Source organism: Schistocerca serialis, chromosome 2 (genome assembly GCF_023864345.2).
Source record: "Schistocerca serialis cubense isolate TAMUIC-IGC-003099 chromosome 2, iqSchSeri2.2, whole genome shotgun sequence".
Taxonomy (NCBI): Eukaryota; Metazoa; Arthropoda; class Insecta; order Orthoptera; family Acrididae; genus Schistocerca; species Schistocerca serialis.
Window position 1 is genome coordinate 1,110,315,210 of NC_064639.1, and position 13,581 is coordinate 1,110,328,790.

The following is a 13,581-nucleotide window of genomic DNA, read 5'->3' on the forward strand; positions in this document are numbered from 1 at the left end:
GTTCTTATCTAAAAAGAGAGAATGAAAAATCATTTCTAAAGGTAAGTGTCTGAACCTTTACAAACTTGTTAAGTGCTCAATATCATTGCTAGCACTGTCCTCACCTACTTAATGTATTGCATATGTAATGATGCATTTTGTAGATGTGTTACACACACCAGTTACAGGGTAAGGTAATGAGTTTAACTATCAGATTTTTAACTTTTCACTGTTGTAATTTGTGTGTTTTAGTTAAAATTAATGTGCCATTCCTATAATGCAATATCGGTATTAAAGAAAAAACACCTCAGATTTGATGCATAAACGTACATTCTCTTTGAAATTGTGTATTTATCAGATATTTTCTTGCACGAAGAATACACTATAATGGAACAAAACATATTGATTATACATTCTATTCATCAGAATGACAGTGAAACACATCATGCCAACCTACATTCTGTTCCTGTTTTCACGTGCATCTATATATTTAAGCCTGCCTGCCCTCCCCCCTGCCCCCCCCCCCCCCCCCCCCCCCCACTTCTCTCTCTCTCTCTCTCTCTCTCTCTCTCTCTCTCTCTCTCTCACACACACACACACACACACACACACACACACACACACACACACACACACCTTTTTCAGTACTGTTTCCAGTTATGGGGATAAACTTATGCCATTCTTCCACCCCCTTTCAACTTAGCATTTCTTCATAATATACAAACAATTAGAAAGAGTAAATTGCTACTAATCACATAATTTACCATTTGCTGAAATATGATGCACAAATTATACTGGTAATGATAGTAAATTTGTTTTTCAATTTACTAAATCCACATAACTGAAGTTTTTGTAACCATTCCATCACAGCATTATATAGTGAACCAAGGGATAAATAGTTGTCCTTCGTGATTGTCGTGTGGTTTGTTCTTGAATGTTTAGACTAATTTGCTTTGTGCTTGTAGGGGGGACAGTGCTGCAGTATTTGAGTTTTTGTGTTAAAAGTAATGCATAGAGTAAAACTTCTGCTGTGTTGTGTTTTTTGATTTTTATAGGACCTTGCTCCAGCCTGTGAGTCTTGTGTGCTATAAGAAAAAGTATAGTTACATGCCTGCTACATACTTGCTGCATTAATTACGGCATCACGTAAATTCATTAAGCAGAGGTTTTACTCTATCTTAGCTGTTTATTAATTGATGACAAGTATATTCATCCGAATTATTTTTCAGTTAAAATGGAGAACGATGCTGACAGACAGGAATATGAATCATCCCTTCCTGATGATGAAAATGACTTGATCACATTGTCTCCATCATCGAGTACAGCTGAAACTGCTCACTATGAAGAAAATAATTCAGAAATTAACAGTAGAAACCCTAACTATGAGAATGGAATGTTACTTAGAGATGAAAATACAGATGAAGTGTTAGGAGCTGGTAGTAAATACCACCCCTACTCTAAATTTCATTCAGTACCTATTTTTGCATTTGATAGCTATGATGTTTCAGGAACAGATAACATTGAGTTTTCAGGTAATGTTAGACGAAATGTACAAGACTCCTTGGAAGAGGATGGGGATAATTCAGGAATGGGCTCAACGCGGCAGTATTGTATACGGGAAGCAGAAAATGTGTACCGTTGCAAAATTTGTAATAAAACATATACACACATTAGCAACTTTTGTAGACACTATCTGACTACACATAAACAAACAAAGCAGTATTTTGTATGTCCACTATGCAGTAAAGAATTCACTCGCAGAGATAACATGATGACACATCTTAAAGGTGTACATAGGCTTTCATGAAGGCTGTAACGTCTCGCTCCTTAGCTCAATGGTGAAGGTTGTACATTTGGTAGTAATCTATGTTCTTGCCCACTTATAATGTTCTGTAATATGTTTCTAGTTGAATTATCTTTGCTCTAGTATTTTGTTGGAAGCAGTTCACTGTATCCTGTGTAACAATTTCTGTGCACAGTAAAGCAGTGAAAGAGGGGATGTTTTGCTGATGAGTCCTTGTGAGCTGTTAATTTTGTAAGGCTTAGCAAATTCCCAAGACGTACACTCTCAGCGAGAGAGAAAGAGGGGGGGATCATTTTATGAATTATTGTATGGGAACAGCCATATCATTAGAATATCATTGTAATGTTTATTGCGGTAGCATAAATTCCAGGATGGAAACAAAAAGCAGAAATGAGAAATGGCAACCATTTACCTATAGCCAATTGATGGAAATCTACTGACCTGTCAGATACACGCTGTAAACTATGTCCGTCTCAGATGTCTTCGGTTTCAACAGGTCATTAAATCATAAATATACTTCCTTTTGTCAATTTTACACAGAACAACAAAGTTTAAAAATATTACAAGCTGGAATACGACTTTTAGAGATTTCATGCATGTATAGTATGTGTATTATTTATGGAAAAGGTTTCAAAGAAGGAGAAAAATTTTGGAAAATCTGGCATTCAATTAGTTATCAAGCATGTCCAATGTTGAATTTAGACACTAATATAACTATCCTCAGTAGTCATTACCTGTTCAAATAAGATTTTCCCAATATGTTACACAATCCCTACTACACAACATACTATTCTTCACTTTCTTGTCTCTCATATTGACAACAATTACTAACTTCAGTAAGATAACTACTTTACTTTTCGTAATTCCCATTGTGGCATGATGCCTGAATTTACAGCTTCCTGTTGGTTGTCCTTCACCTGGCATAGTGACCAGATTTCTTGAATGTTAGTAACTTCCATATTATTCATGTGATAGCGTTCCAGTCACACAATTCTTCTTCTGCTCCTGTTCTTGCCCATAATTTGGACTACATTTCAATCGGTCTTTATTCATAGTCATTTTTTTTTTTATAATTTGCAGCTTGCATAATTTCAGCACCTTATTCCTCAGCCCAAACAAACAAAATGTAAATCACTGAGCTGTCAAGTGAGTACCTCATAATTCTTCTTCTTTTTCCAAAGTCTATTTTATGATTACTAGTTGCTTTGAGTAACTCTACAAAACAGCATTGAAGTAGGCTTCATTTTCTCTTTCCAGACATGATAATCAGCTTTTAAATTCATAGTATACGCCATGCAACAGCACATAACTGGGTGAAGTTTAAATTAAATGAACAAGTTGCAGTAGGACATAGTTCGTACTCAACAAATGTTAATTTGGAAATTCACTCAAGTGACTTATAAGACGCTATCATGCAAGTTTCAAGTAAACTTGATACTGATTGTATACGTTTGTATTCCGTGTTACCTTGTACAGTGATGATACTTCTATTTTATGTGGTGCACTTTTCATCTCCAGCAGTTAGCAAAGCCCACAAAGAACTCTCTGGGAATTTAAAATTTGTGATAAAAATATTTCATAAACTACAGCAACATGTTATTTTAGTAAAAGTATACATTTTTGGAAACAAAATATCTGGACTATAAGGCAATATCACTGAATTTTTGAAAAGATTATATTTTAAGATTCAGACCACCTAAAATTCTTACAATGACAATAATTTTGAATGGTTATAACTTTGTAATTACACTGTTTTCAGGAAAGACAAGACACCTGTAAATGTAAATTTTAGAAGATTGCAAATTGAGTAAGAGTTTTGGAGATTTCATATATGCATAGTATGTATATTGAGGGTAACAACTCATTTAATAGTAGAGGTGTCGTCAACAGGCATGTAAAAGAGACTGAGAACTTTGCTAACTTTCAGACTTTTCAAGCTAGAGTATGCTGCTCCCCTCCCCCCCTTCTGTATGATTATATTTTGTGACAGCTGGTTTTGTGTGTGTGTGTGTGTGTGTGTGTGTGTGTGTTTTCATTTTCAGTCGTATTTATGCATTTGGTAACAGTTCAACACCTCCACTGTTTGGTGAGTTGTTACATTCACTACAAATTATTTGCATTCTACCAGAATTTTCAGTTAGTATAATAAATGTATTAAGCATGGAAAATAGGTCAGAAAAGCAAAAAGTAATAGCCACATTAGAAATGGTAATATAGCAAGTGGAGCTGTTCCATCTTACTATGTTTCTCGACGTGTGGTTCATAACACCTGTATTTCATGTGTATGCACCATACATCATCCAATCATAGGTGAGGTATTAATTGCGTAATTTTTGTTTGTTATGTTTATTTTGGTTTCCAGTGTTGCAGTCTGCTAATATTGTATTAAGAGTATTTCCTCGTGGTGTACCATGTCATTTACATTTTATAACTTGATATCTAGTCAAGATTTTATTTGAGTTACGCCCAAATAAAAAAAAAGTAGCACTGCATAAGATGTGAGCTGATGACACTTCATATAAGATGGATCAGTTTTTTTTACCTGATCCATTATAGTGAAAGCCTGTAGCTCATACATAATTCCAGATACACTGTTAGGTATCGGGTGCATATCTGAAAATTAACTTCAGTTTTATCCTTCGTTGTGGACATGGATATGGCAATAATGAAAAGTAATAAAAATTTCGAAGGTTATTTTGATCTCATGTGATTAGCTATGGACAGGTTACACACATTCCCAATAATTTGTTCTGCTGTAACTTTTTATTGGGAGAAATTATCAATGAACATCATTTCAATGCTACCCTATATATTCTCTTCTTTTCTTCAAAATGTTCAGTATTCTTCTACTTGAATGGGTAGTAATTTGGACTGTTTAAAAATAATAACAATTTTTGACAGTCAGTTGTGTAACTGTCAGACTTTCCTATTCAGCTATAAATTGAGTTGTTATTTTGTCCTTCCATGTTTTATATTCCTCCCAAGGCTTTCCATTATCACCTCTCTTTTTATTTTGCTTTGCTATTGAAAGTGTGTTAGAAGTCCATATACTTCAAAAAATATAAATCATTGCAGTCCAAAGATTCAAATACCATATTTGTCTCCCTTGAGACATGTAATTTACTCTAACCATGACATTTCGACTTAAAAAAAATGAAATATGTTACTTATTCTTGGCACACCATGACCAGAACAACAAAAAGAAACCCAGTAGCTGCATAATGTCAAGGAAATATTATTTGTAATTTTTTTATTTTTTAAATTGTGAAAAATGTTAGGTTGTGATATTAGAACCAAAGGTTATATATTAACAAACACTATGGCACCACATTATTTGTGTACTTAACTATTGATTGAAAGCTGACTGCAAATGCTATGCCAATCCAAACATTGTTTATTTTTTAAGTCTTCAATCTTGACAGACTCAGTGAGTTGTAATTTTTTGTCGTTTTTGAATATAATTCATTACTGTATTTGTTTAGGTTGTGATTGCTTTTATGTATTGTTTACTTTGTTTCACATGTTTGATTTGGGGCAATTTAAACATTTATTCGTGTCGCTTAATACATATCTTTTGTCTGTGATAGCTATATTCATTATTATTAGGAAGATGTTGGAATTTTATCTTTAGTTAGGTAGTTACATTTTTGGTTGTACTTGTTAAATTTTTATTTATTTATTTATTTATTTATTGCTAATAGAATATGATTCTGCCAATATTAATTAGGCAGAAATGTAAGATGCAGAATGACCTGTTCCATTATTGAAAGCACTGTATAATGTTATCATATTTCTACTTTCATTTGTGTGATAAAGAATTGTTATGAGCAGGTTAAAAGAATCTGCACCACATTTGCAGTGCAGTACTCTTTGAACAGAAGCCATATAAATTTCTAGTGGTCACTGATATCTGTGACATGTTTGTAAAACTTAGGGCTGTGAATTGTGATTGTTAGTCGTATTACCCTATTTTCATGGGTAAATTCATGACAGCTTTATTGTAAGAGTTAGGTGAATGTAAAAAATAGTTAGCAACTTTTTTGTTGTTGGCACTTATTTTTAAACTGATATTTTGCTCTCTACAAGGTTATAGAAATTCTCAAAGTGCCTTAATTATAATGAACATTAAAGTGTCATTTAAAAGCTGTAATTGAAACTATGTTTAAGTTAGATATGGTCACTGTATTTCATGTGCCACATATTGGAAATCAGTGATTTTTGAGATATTTTTCTTTGTTTTTGTAAATTTTAGTGAGTGGTGATAGATTACTTTTAAACACTTTAAAAGTATAAAATTATAATTTAAAACACACGTATTGTAATTTGTCATTTTGGGTGTATTATCCTTAAATCATATGGAATGTTCCTGTTTTGATTGTTATTGTTGATTTCAAATAATAACTGTGCCAAATATGTACCTGTTGGACTTTCATTTGGTTGAAAATAAAGAATTTATGTATTTTACCAAGTTTTATTATTACTTTTATCATCAGTGACCATTGAAAATGTAGCAGAGAACCTTCAGAAATAGGTCACATATGTAGTGAATAATATGTTCATATAGGCAAGAACTTCATCTGTTTGTTGACCAATAAAGTTGAATAAATGTTTTTATTCATTTGTTACTTGTGGGAAAGTATAAAGGTGGTGTTTAATCACATCACAAGCACTGGTCCTTACACCCTTGCTTGCTCTCATATCCTTACACCCTTGCTTGCTCTCACGTGTGTGTGTGTGTGTGTGTGTGTGTGTGTGTGTGTGATGGGGGGGTTGCAACATTTTAATTTTAGATAGTTTTATGCATATACATATTCAGTCCTCCTTTCACGTGTTACTGTATGCTGTGTTTTGTGGTGATGTGCATAATCACTTTATTTTATTAAGATGCAGAGCAGCAACCTGCACCTGATGTTATTTTCTTGTTTATTTTACTTGTGCTTTTTCTCTTGCGTAAAAAATGTTTCATACTAAGGTGGGATTAAGGACTTCATGTTTGCAAATAAGAGAGAGATGATTAATGGTTGTTTTTAATAAGTGAATATTTGTTAACATGTTACCAGTTAGTTCATCAGGCTTAACTGTGTCTTACATTGTAATGACAGGGAACATTGTTTTAATTGACAGGGGGCATAGGCATTATGTTGAAGAGAGGAAACACACACACACTATGTGATCAAAAGTATCTTGACACCTAGTTGAAAACCGGTAATGCTAGAATTCAGTATGATGTCAGCCTTGATGACAGCTTTCACTCTTGCAGGCATGTGTTCAGTCAGTCATTCTTGATGGAGTGCTGCACTGAGGAGAGGTATCGATGTCGGTCGGTGAAGCCTGGCATGAAGTCGGTGTTCCAAAACATCCCAAAGGTGTTGTATAGGATTCAGGTCAGGACTCTGTGCAGGCCTCTCCATTACAGGGATGTCATTGTTGTGTAACCACTCCACCACAGGCTGTGCATTATGAACGGGTGCTCAATCGTGTTGAAAGATGCTGTCGCCATCCGTGATTTGCACTTAAACAGTGGGAAGCAAACATCGTTTTTCCACTGTCCAATTGTCTAATGTTTACGTTCCTTACTCCAAGCGAGGCATCGTTTGACATTTTCCAGCATGTTGTGTGGCATATGACCAGCCACTTGACCATGAAATCAACAAAGTTTTCTCACCTCCCACCTAACTGTAATAGTTCTTGCAGTGGATCCTGATGCACTCTGGAATTCCTGTGTGATGGTCTGGATAGATGTCTGCCTATTACACGTTATGACTCTCTTCAACTGTTGGCCATCTCTGTCAGTCAACAGACAAGGTCAGCCTGTTCGATTTTGTGCTGTACGTGTCCCTTCACATTTCCACTTCACTATCGCATAGGAAACAGTGGACCTAGGGATGTTGAGGAGTGTGGAAATCTCGTGTACAGATGGATGACACAAATGACACCCAATCACCTGACCACTTTCGAAGTCCGTGAGTTCCGCAGAGTGCCCCATTCTGCTCCCTTACGATGTCTGATGACTACTGAGGTCACTGATATGGAGTATCTGGCAGTAGGTAGCAGCACAATGCACCTAATATGAAAAACGTATGTTTTTGGGGGTGTCCAGATACTTTTGATCACATAGTGCAGTTCTCCAGTGATCATCCAAAGTTACTGTGACCTTCTGTTTGTCATGTGTGCATATGTAGATCATCGCCCAAAATTCCTGGCCATAGTGAAATAATTGATGCCTAAATGAAGTGAACATCAAGTATCACTCAGTCAGTCTCCTGAGATATTAACAAGTAATATTTCTGTGTCTGTAAACTGAATTGAAATACAACTGGGAGATAATCAATTCAGACTTCTCACTGAGAACAAGTATACAAAATCATTTAAGTATAATACTCTCTAATTCTCCCTCGCTCTCTTTTCTGCTCCCTACTCCCTACGATTCTTTCTTCTGTTTATCATTAATATTGTGCCACAGTCTGAATAGTAGAGTGAGATCTACAAATACAGTACAGGGCATTTCAAAATGAACATTCTGGTTTTAAGGCGTTGTAGCATTTATTATGTTCAACTTACAGTTGTAAATAATACACCAAATGAAAGAGCAACTCAAACAGTTTTGTGTGTATACCTGGGTGCAATGGAGAGAGTTTGGAATGACAAAGAGTGACTGAAAAACATGTTGAACGAATGCAAGTTTTTCACTCTTAGCTCCAAGAAATATCACCGCGGAAAGTTTGTGGGCCTTTCTTTTTCAGTGAATCAACTGTAACTGATGTTTCTTATCTTGATGTGCTACAGCTATGGCCCATCCCTGAGTGGGAAGAAGCTGAACAACATATCTTTATTTGGGAGCAAGATGGTGCGCCGCCTCACTGGCATAACTCAGTACACGACTGATTAAACGACATTGTATCCGACCGGTGGATTGGGCGCAAGCGGCCGGTTGACACAGCATTTTGTGCATGACCTCCATGTTCACACACGATCTGACGCGATCGTGTGTATGAGCCTCCGATATCAGCTGATTTATCTGACTTTAGAAACTGTTATTAAAACTGTTACTCCTGACACATTGATCAAAGTTTCGGAACAACTCGCCTATCGACCCAGTGTGTGATCAGTGTTCACATTGAATAATTGTAAGAGAAACTGCTTGTGTTTCCCTTTCATTTGGTGTGCTATTTATAATAGTAAGGAAATGCAATATGTGCTACAATGCCTTAAAACTCCTATATTCATTTTGAAGCACCCTGTATTTGGACGAAAAGTTTTTTCATTGCCCTCTTCATAACATACGGGACAGCAGCAAGTGAATTACACTTCGGAAATCTCTTTGAGCAGACTAAACAGTCAAAGAACTTTAATAGCTACTACATCATTGATAATTTAATAGATTGTAGTTATTGTGTGTAATTTAAAGACACACACAGCTGTAATTGTCAGTATATTATGAGATCTTCACTGTGTATTATTCATTTGACTGGTTTTATTGAATCCAATGCTGTTTCCTTAGCGTAGTTTGTTGCTGTTGTTGTTATGGTTTCCAGCCCGAAGACAATTCTCCATGCTACTCTATCCTGTGCAGGCCCCTTCATCTCCAAGTAACTAGTGCAACCTACATCCTTCTGAAACAGCGTACTGTATTCATCTCTTGGTCTCCCGCTGTGATTTTTACCCCACACTCTTCTCTCCAGTACTAAATTGGTGGTCCCTTGACTCCCGAGTAGTGTCCTGTCAACTAACCCCTTCTTCTAGTCAGGTTGTGCAACAAATTTCATGGCTCCCCAATTTTATTCAGTACTTCCTCGTTAATTACTTGATCTACCCATGTAATCTTCCACATTCTTCTGTAGCAACACATTTCAAATGCTTCAGTTATATTGTTTAAATTGTTTTATCATCCATGTTTCACTTCCATACCTGGCTACACTCCATACAAATACTTTCAGTAAAGACTTCCTAGCACTTAAAACTATGCTTGATGTTAACAAATTTCAGTTCTTGCTGTTGCCAGTATACATTTTATATCCTATCTACTTCGGCCATCATCAATTATTTTGCTGCCCAAATATCAGAACTCATCCACTTCTTTTAGTGTCTCATTTCCTAATCTAATTCCTTCAGCATCACCTGACTTAATTCAACTATGTTCCATTATCCTTGTTTTGCTTTTGTTGATGTTCGTCTTATATCCTCCTTTCAAGACCTTATCCATTCTGTTCAACAGCACTTCAAAGTCCTTTGCTGTCGCTGAAAGAAATACAGTGTCATCGACAAACCTCAGAGGTTTTATTTCTTCTCCCTGGACTTAAATAATTCCTACTCCAGATTTTTCTTTCATTTTCCTTATTACTGCCCTTTCATGCCCCCCAACACTTTATTACTGCAGTCTGGTTTCTGTACAAGTCGTAAATAGCCTTTTGCTCCCTTACTTTACCCTACTACCCTCAGAATTTCAAAGAGAGTATTCTGATCAACACTGTCAAAAGCTTTCTCCGAGTCTACAAGTGCTCTAAATGTAGGTTTGCCTTTTCTTAATCTGTCTTCTGTGGAAAGTTGTAGGGTCAGTATTATCTCGTTGTGTTCCTACAGTTCTCTCGAATCCAAACTGATCTTCCTTGAGGTCAGCTTTTACCAGTTTTTCCATTCTTTTGTAAAGAATTCCTGTTAGTACTTTGCAACGATGACATATTAAACTAATAGTGCGGTAATGTTCATGCCTGTCAGCAGCTGCTTTCTTTGGAATTATTTTATTGTTCTTGAAATCTGAGGGTATTTTGCCAGTTTCATACAAGCTCACCAGTTGGAAGAGCTTTATTGATGCTGGGTCTCACATTGCTATCATTAGCTCTAAGGAACTGTTGTCTACTCCCAGGGCCGTATTTCAACGTAGGTGTTTATTAAGTGCTCTGTCAGATTCTTCTCACAGTATCATCTCCTTCTGCATCCTTTTCCTTTTCTATAATACTGCTCTCAAGTACATTCCCTTGTATAGACCCTCTATATACTCCTTCCACCTTTCAGTTTTCCCTTCTTTGCTTAGGACTGATTTTCCATCTGAGCTCATGATATTCATACAGCTGCTTCTCTTCCCCCAAAGACTTCTTTAATTTTTCTGTAAGCTATATCTATCTTCCTCTGATGACATATGCTTCTCAATCCTTACATTGATCCTCTAGGCATTCGTGCTTAACGATTTTGCATTTCCCGTCATTCTCACTTTTTAAATGTTCATATTCCCTTTCACCTGCTTCATTTACAGCATTTCTATGTTTTCTCCTTTCATCTATTAAATTCAGTATCTCTTGTGTTACCCAACAATTTCTACTAGCCCTCGTCTTTTTATCTACTGGATCCTCTGCTGCCTTCACTATTTCATCTATCAAAGCTACCCATTCTTCCTCTATTGTATTCCTTTCCCCTGTTCTTGTCAATCGTTCCCTAATGCTAATTTTATGACACTTCTGTGGGGCTACACTGGTGATACTCTTGGCTCTAATGAGGCCCTCTTCATAAAAAGGTATTTGATATATTTGAAAACTCATTCTGTATGCTTGGACATTCGTTAAGTCTTCAGTGGGACATTATGTTAAATGCTTTTTGAAAATGTAGAAATATGGAATCTGCCTGTAGCCCTTCATCAATAGTTCAAGGGGTATTGTATGAGAAAAAAGCAAGCTGAGTTTTGCATGAGCAGTGTTTTCTAAATCCTTCTGTTTTGTGAAAAGAGGCTTTCCTGTCTGAAGGATATTTGTTATATTCAAACTTACAGTATGTTCAATAATTGTACAGCAAGACCACTCTTTTATCCCTCTTATATACAGGGATCACAGATCCCCCTTTTTTTCCTTTTTCTCAGGACTTTGCACTGGGTGAGAGGTTCGTGATAAATGCTAGCTAAGTAAGTGGGCAATGCTGAAGAGTACTCTTTGTAAAACACAGTTGCTTTTCAATGCCAGCCACCATCTTTTGATGGTCATTTCAATCAGTGAAGACATAGACAGGGTGTTTGCATTCATCCGTTCCTTCTTTTATTAGTTAAGTTTTCTATATGCAATGTGTTCCTTCAGAAATGTTACAAATGTGTAAGGGACATTGAAGGAGGAAAGGAGCATCTCTTGAGAGCTACACCTTTGTACTGTTACTGTTAAGCCATTGTTTTTAAAAAGACAACTGAAGTAGGCAAAGAATCTTTATTCATAAATACAACCATAGTATGTCAGCATTGCAGTACGTTAGTGTCATCTGCTCAGACATATTTTGAATAAAAGTGTGTGCTGGTCAGGGACTTGAAACAGGAATCTTGTTAGCCAGGTGATGATTCTGTCCAGGCATGATTCACAGCCTCTGCCAACCAGTACCTCTGTGTTACACGCAAGATTCTGGGTAGGAGTCCCAGTCCAGCACACTGTCTTTATATGCTCGGTGCTTCAGAACTGCGCACATTTTGCTGCATAATGAGATATTTATTCTGGGTACTTAAGAGTAATTTGGAACATCCCATTGGAAGGTATGAATTCTCAAGAAACGTTTCCCCATTATACGTAATTTAGCTGTGTACATTTCCCATTACTTTGATGTCCACACACACACACACACACACACACACACACACACAGAGAGAGAGAGAGAGAGAGAGAGAGAGAGAGAGAGAGAGAGAGAGAGAGAGAGAGAGAGGGGGGGGGGGGGGTAGTTTTGTTCTGGTCTCATAATAGGAGATACAAGATTCAAAAAGAATGTTTTAAGTTAACCTCCTGGTAGTAAAATATTGTAATGTTGGCCTTTATTATGAAAAACCACTGTGAACTAGACTAACTTTGCTAAGGAAAAGAATGATTTAGGGACCTAATTGAAGAATTGTGATAATGCACCATTACAACAAAGCCGTATGTATACAACATTGTACGCTGTTTTGTTGCCCTCCATGAAAAGCCATTCTGAGCTTACATTTCAGCAAGATAATGCACACAGTGAGAGTTTTTTTACTGCTTGTCTTCGTGCTTGCCAAACCCTACCTTGGCCAGCAAGGTCACCGGGTCTGTCTCCAGCTGAGAAAGTTTGGAATGTTGTGAGCATGGCTGTCCAACTATCTCTGGATTTGACAAGCTAACATACCAGTTGGGCAGAATTTGGCACGATATCCCTCTGAAGAACATCCAACAACTCTTATGACTCAATGCCAAAGTGAATAATTGCTTGCACAAGGACCAAACTGAAACCAACATGTTGTTGACTTGCTCAATTTGTGAAACTCTTACTATTGAATAAGGCACCCAATTTCTCTGATATTGGAGTCATTTATTTGTCTGTACATTTACGTAACATTTACAAATTTCGGTTTCATTTCGATAATTCCTTTCTGGCTCTTCTTTTGCATCGTAAGATTGGATATCTCCCTTATTTTCAAAAGTATTATTTTCAAAATATGTGAACAATGTCACAACTGCAAACAATTCTTTCATAGTGCCAAAAAGTGCAACCAACGACGAAGATGGGTAACGTATGGGCAATCCCACAAAACAGCGGAATGCACAAAGGCTCCAAATGTAGTGCCAGTCTGTTCAAACTGTAAAGGCAGTCATACTACTAACTGCAGAAAATTTCCACTTTGCCTTGAAGTACTCGGTGACTACAACAAGCAGAAAGTCAAGGTGAAAATAAAAAAACACCGGCTCAGGACAGATTACAAAAGCAAGCACCACCTTCTGATCTGTAACAATTTTCGGCCCTACGACCTAAAGGCATAATGCCAAACATCCTACTTGTCCTTGGCATCGTCTCTAAATTCAATTTACCAAAACTCATTGGCA

At 36.6% G+C, this 13,581-nt stretch overlaps 1 protein-coding gene across 3 annotated transcripts in view; it reads left to right on the forward strand.

Annotated features, from left to right (window-relative positions):
• Window positions 1-13,581, forward strand: part of LOC126458568 (protein tramtrack, alpha isoform-like) — a 155,089-nt gene that overhangs the window by 109,253 nt on the left and 32,255 nt on the right. For 2 of the 3 annotated variants that reach the window (XM_050095697.1, XM_050095698.1), the window contains exon 5: window positions 1,209-6,191. The exons of the other annotated variant lie outside the window; for it this stretch is intronic. In XM_050095697.1, the coding sequence (XP_049951654.1) occupies window positions 1,209-1,786 (578 nt within the window). In that variant the 3' untranslated portion in view covers window positions 1,787-6,191. Of the gene's footprint in view, window positions 1-1,208; window positions 6,192-13,581 lie in introns of those variants that run through there. 3 annotated transcript variants of the gene reach the window in all.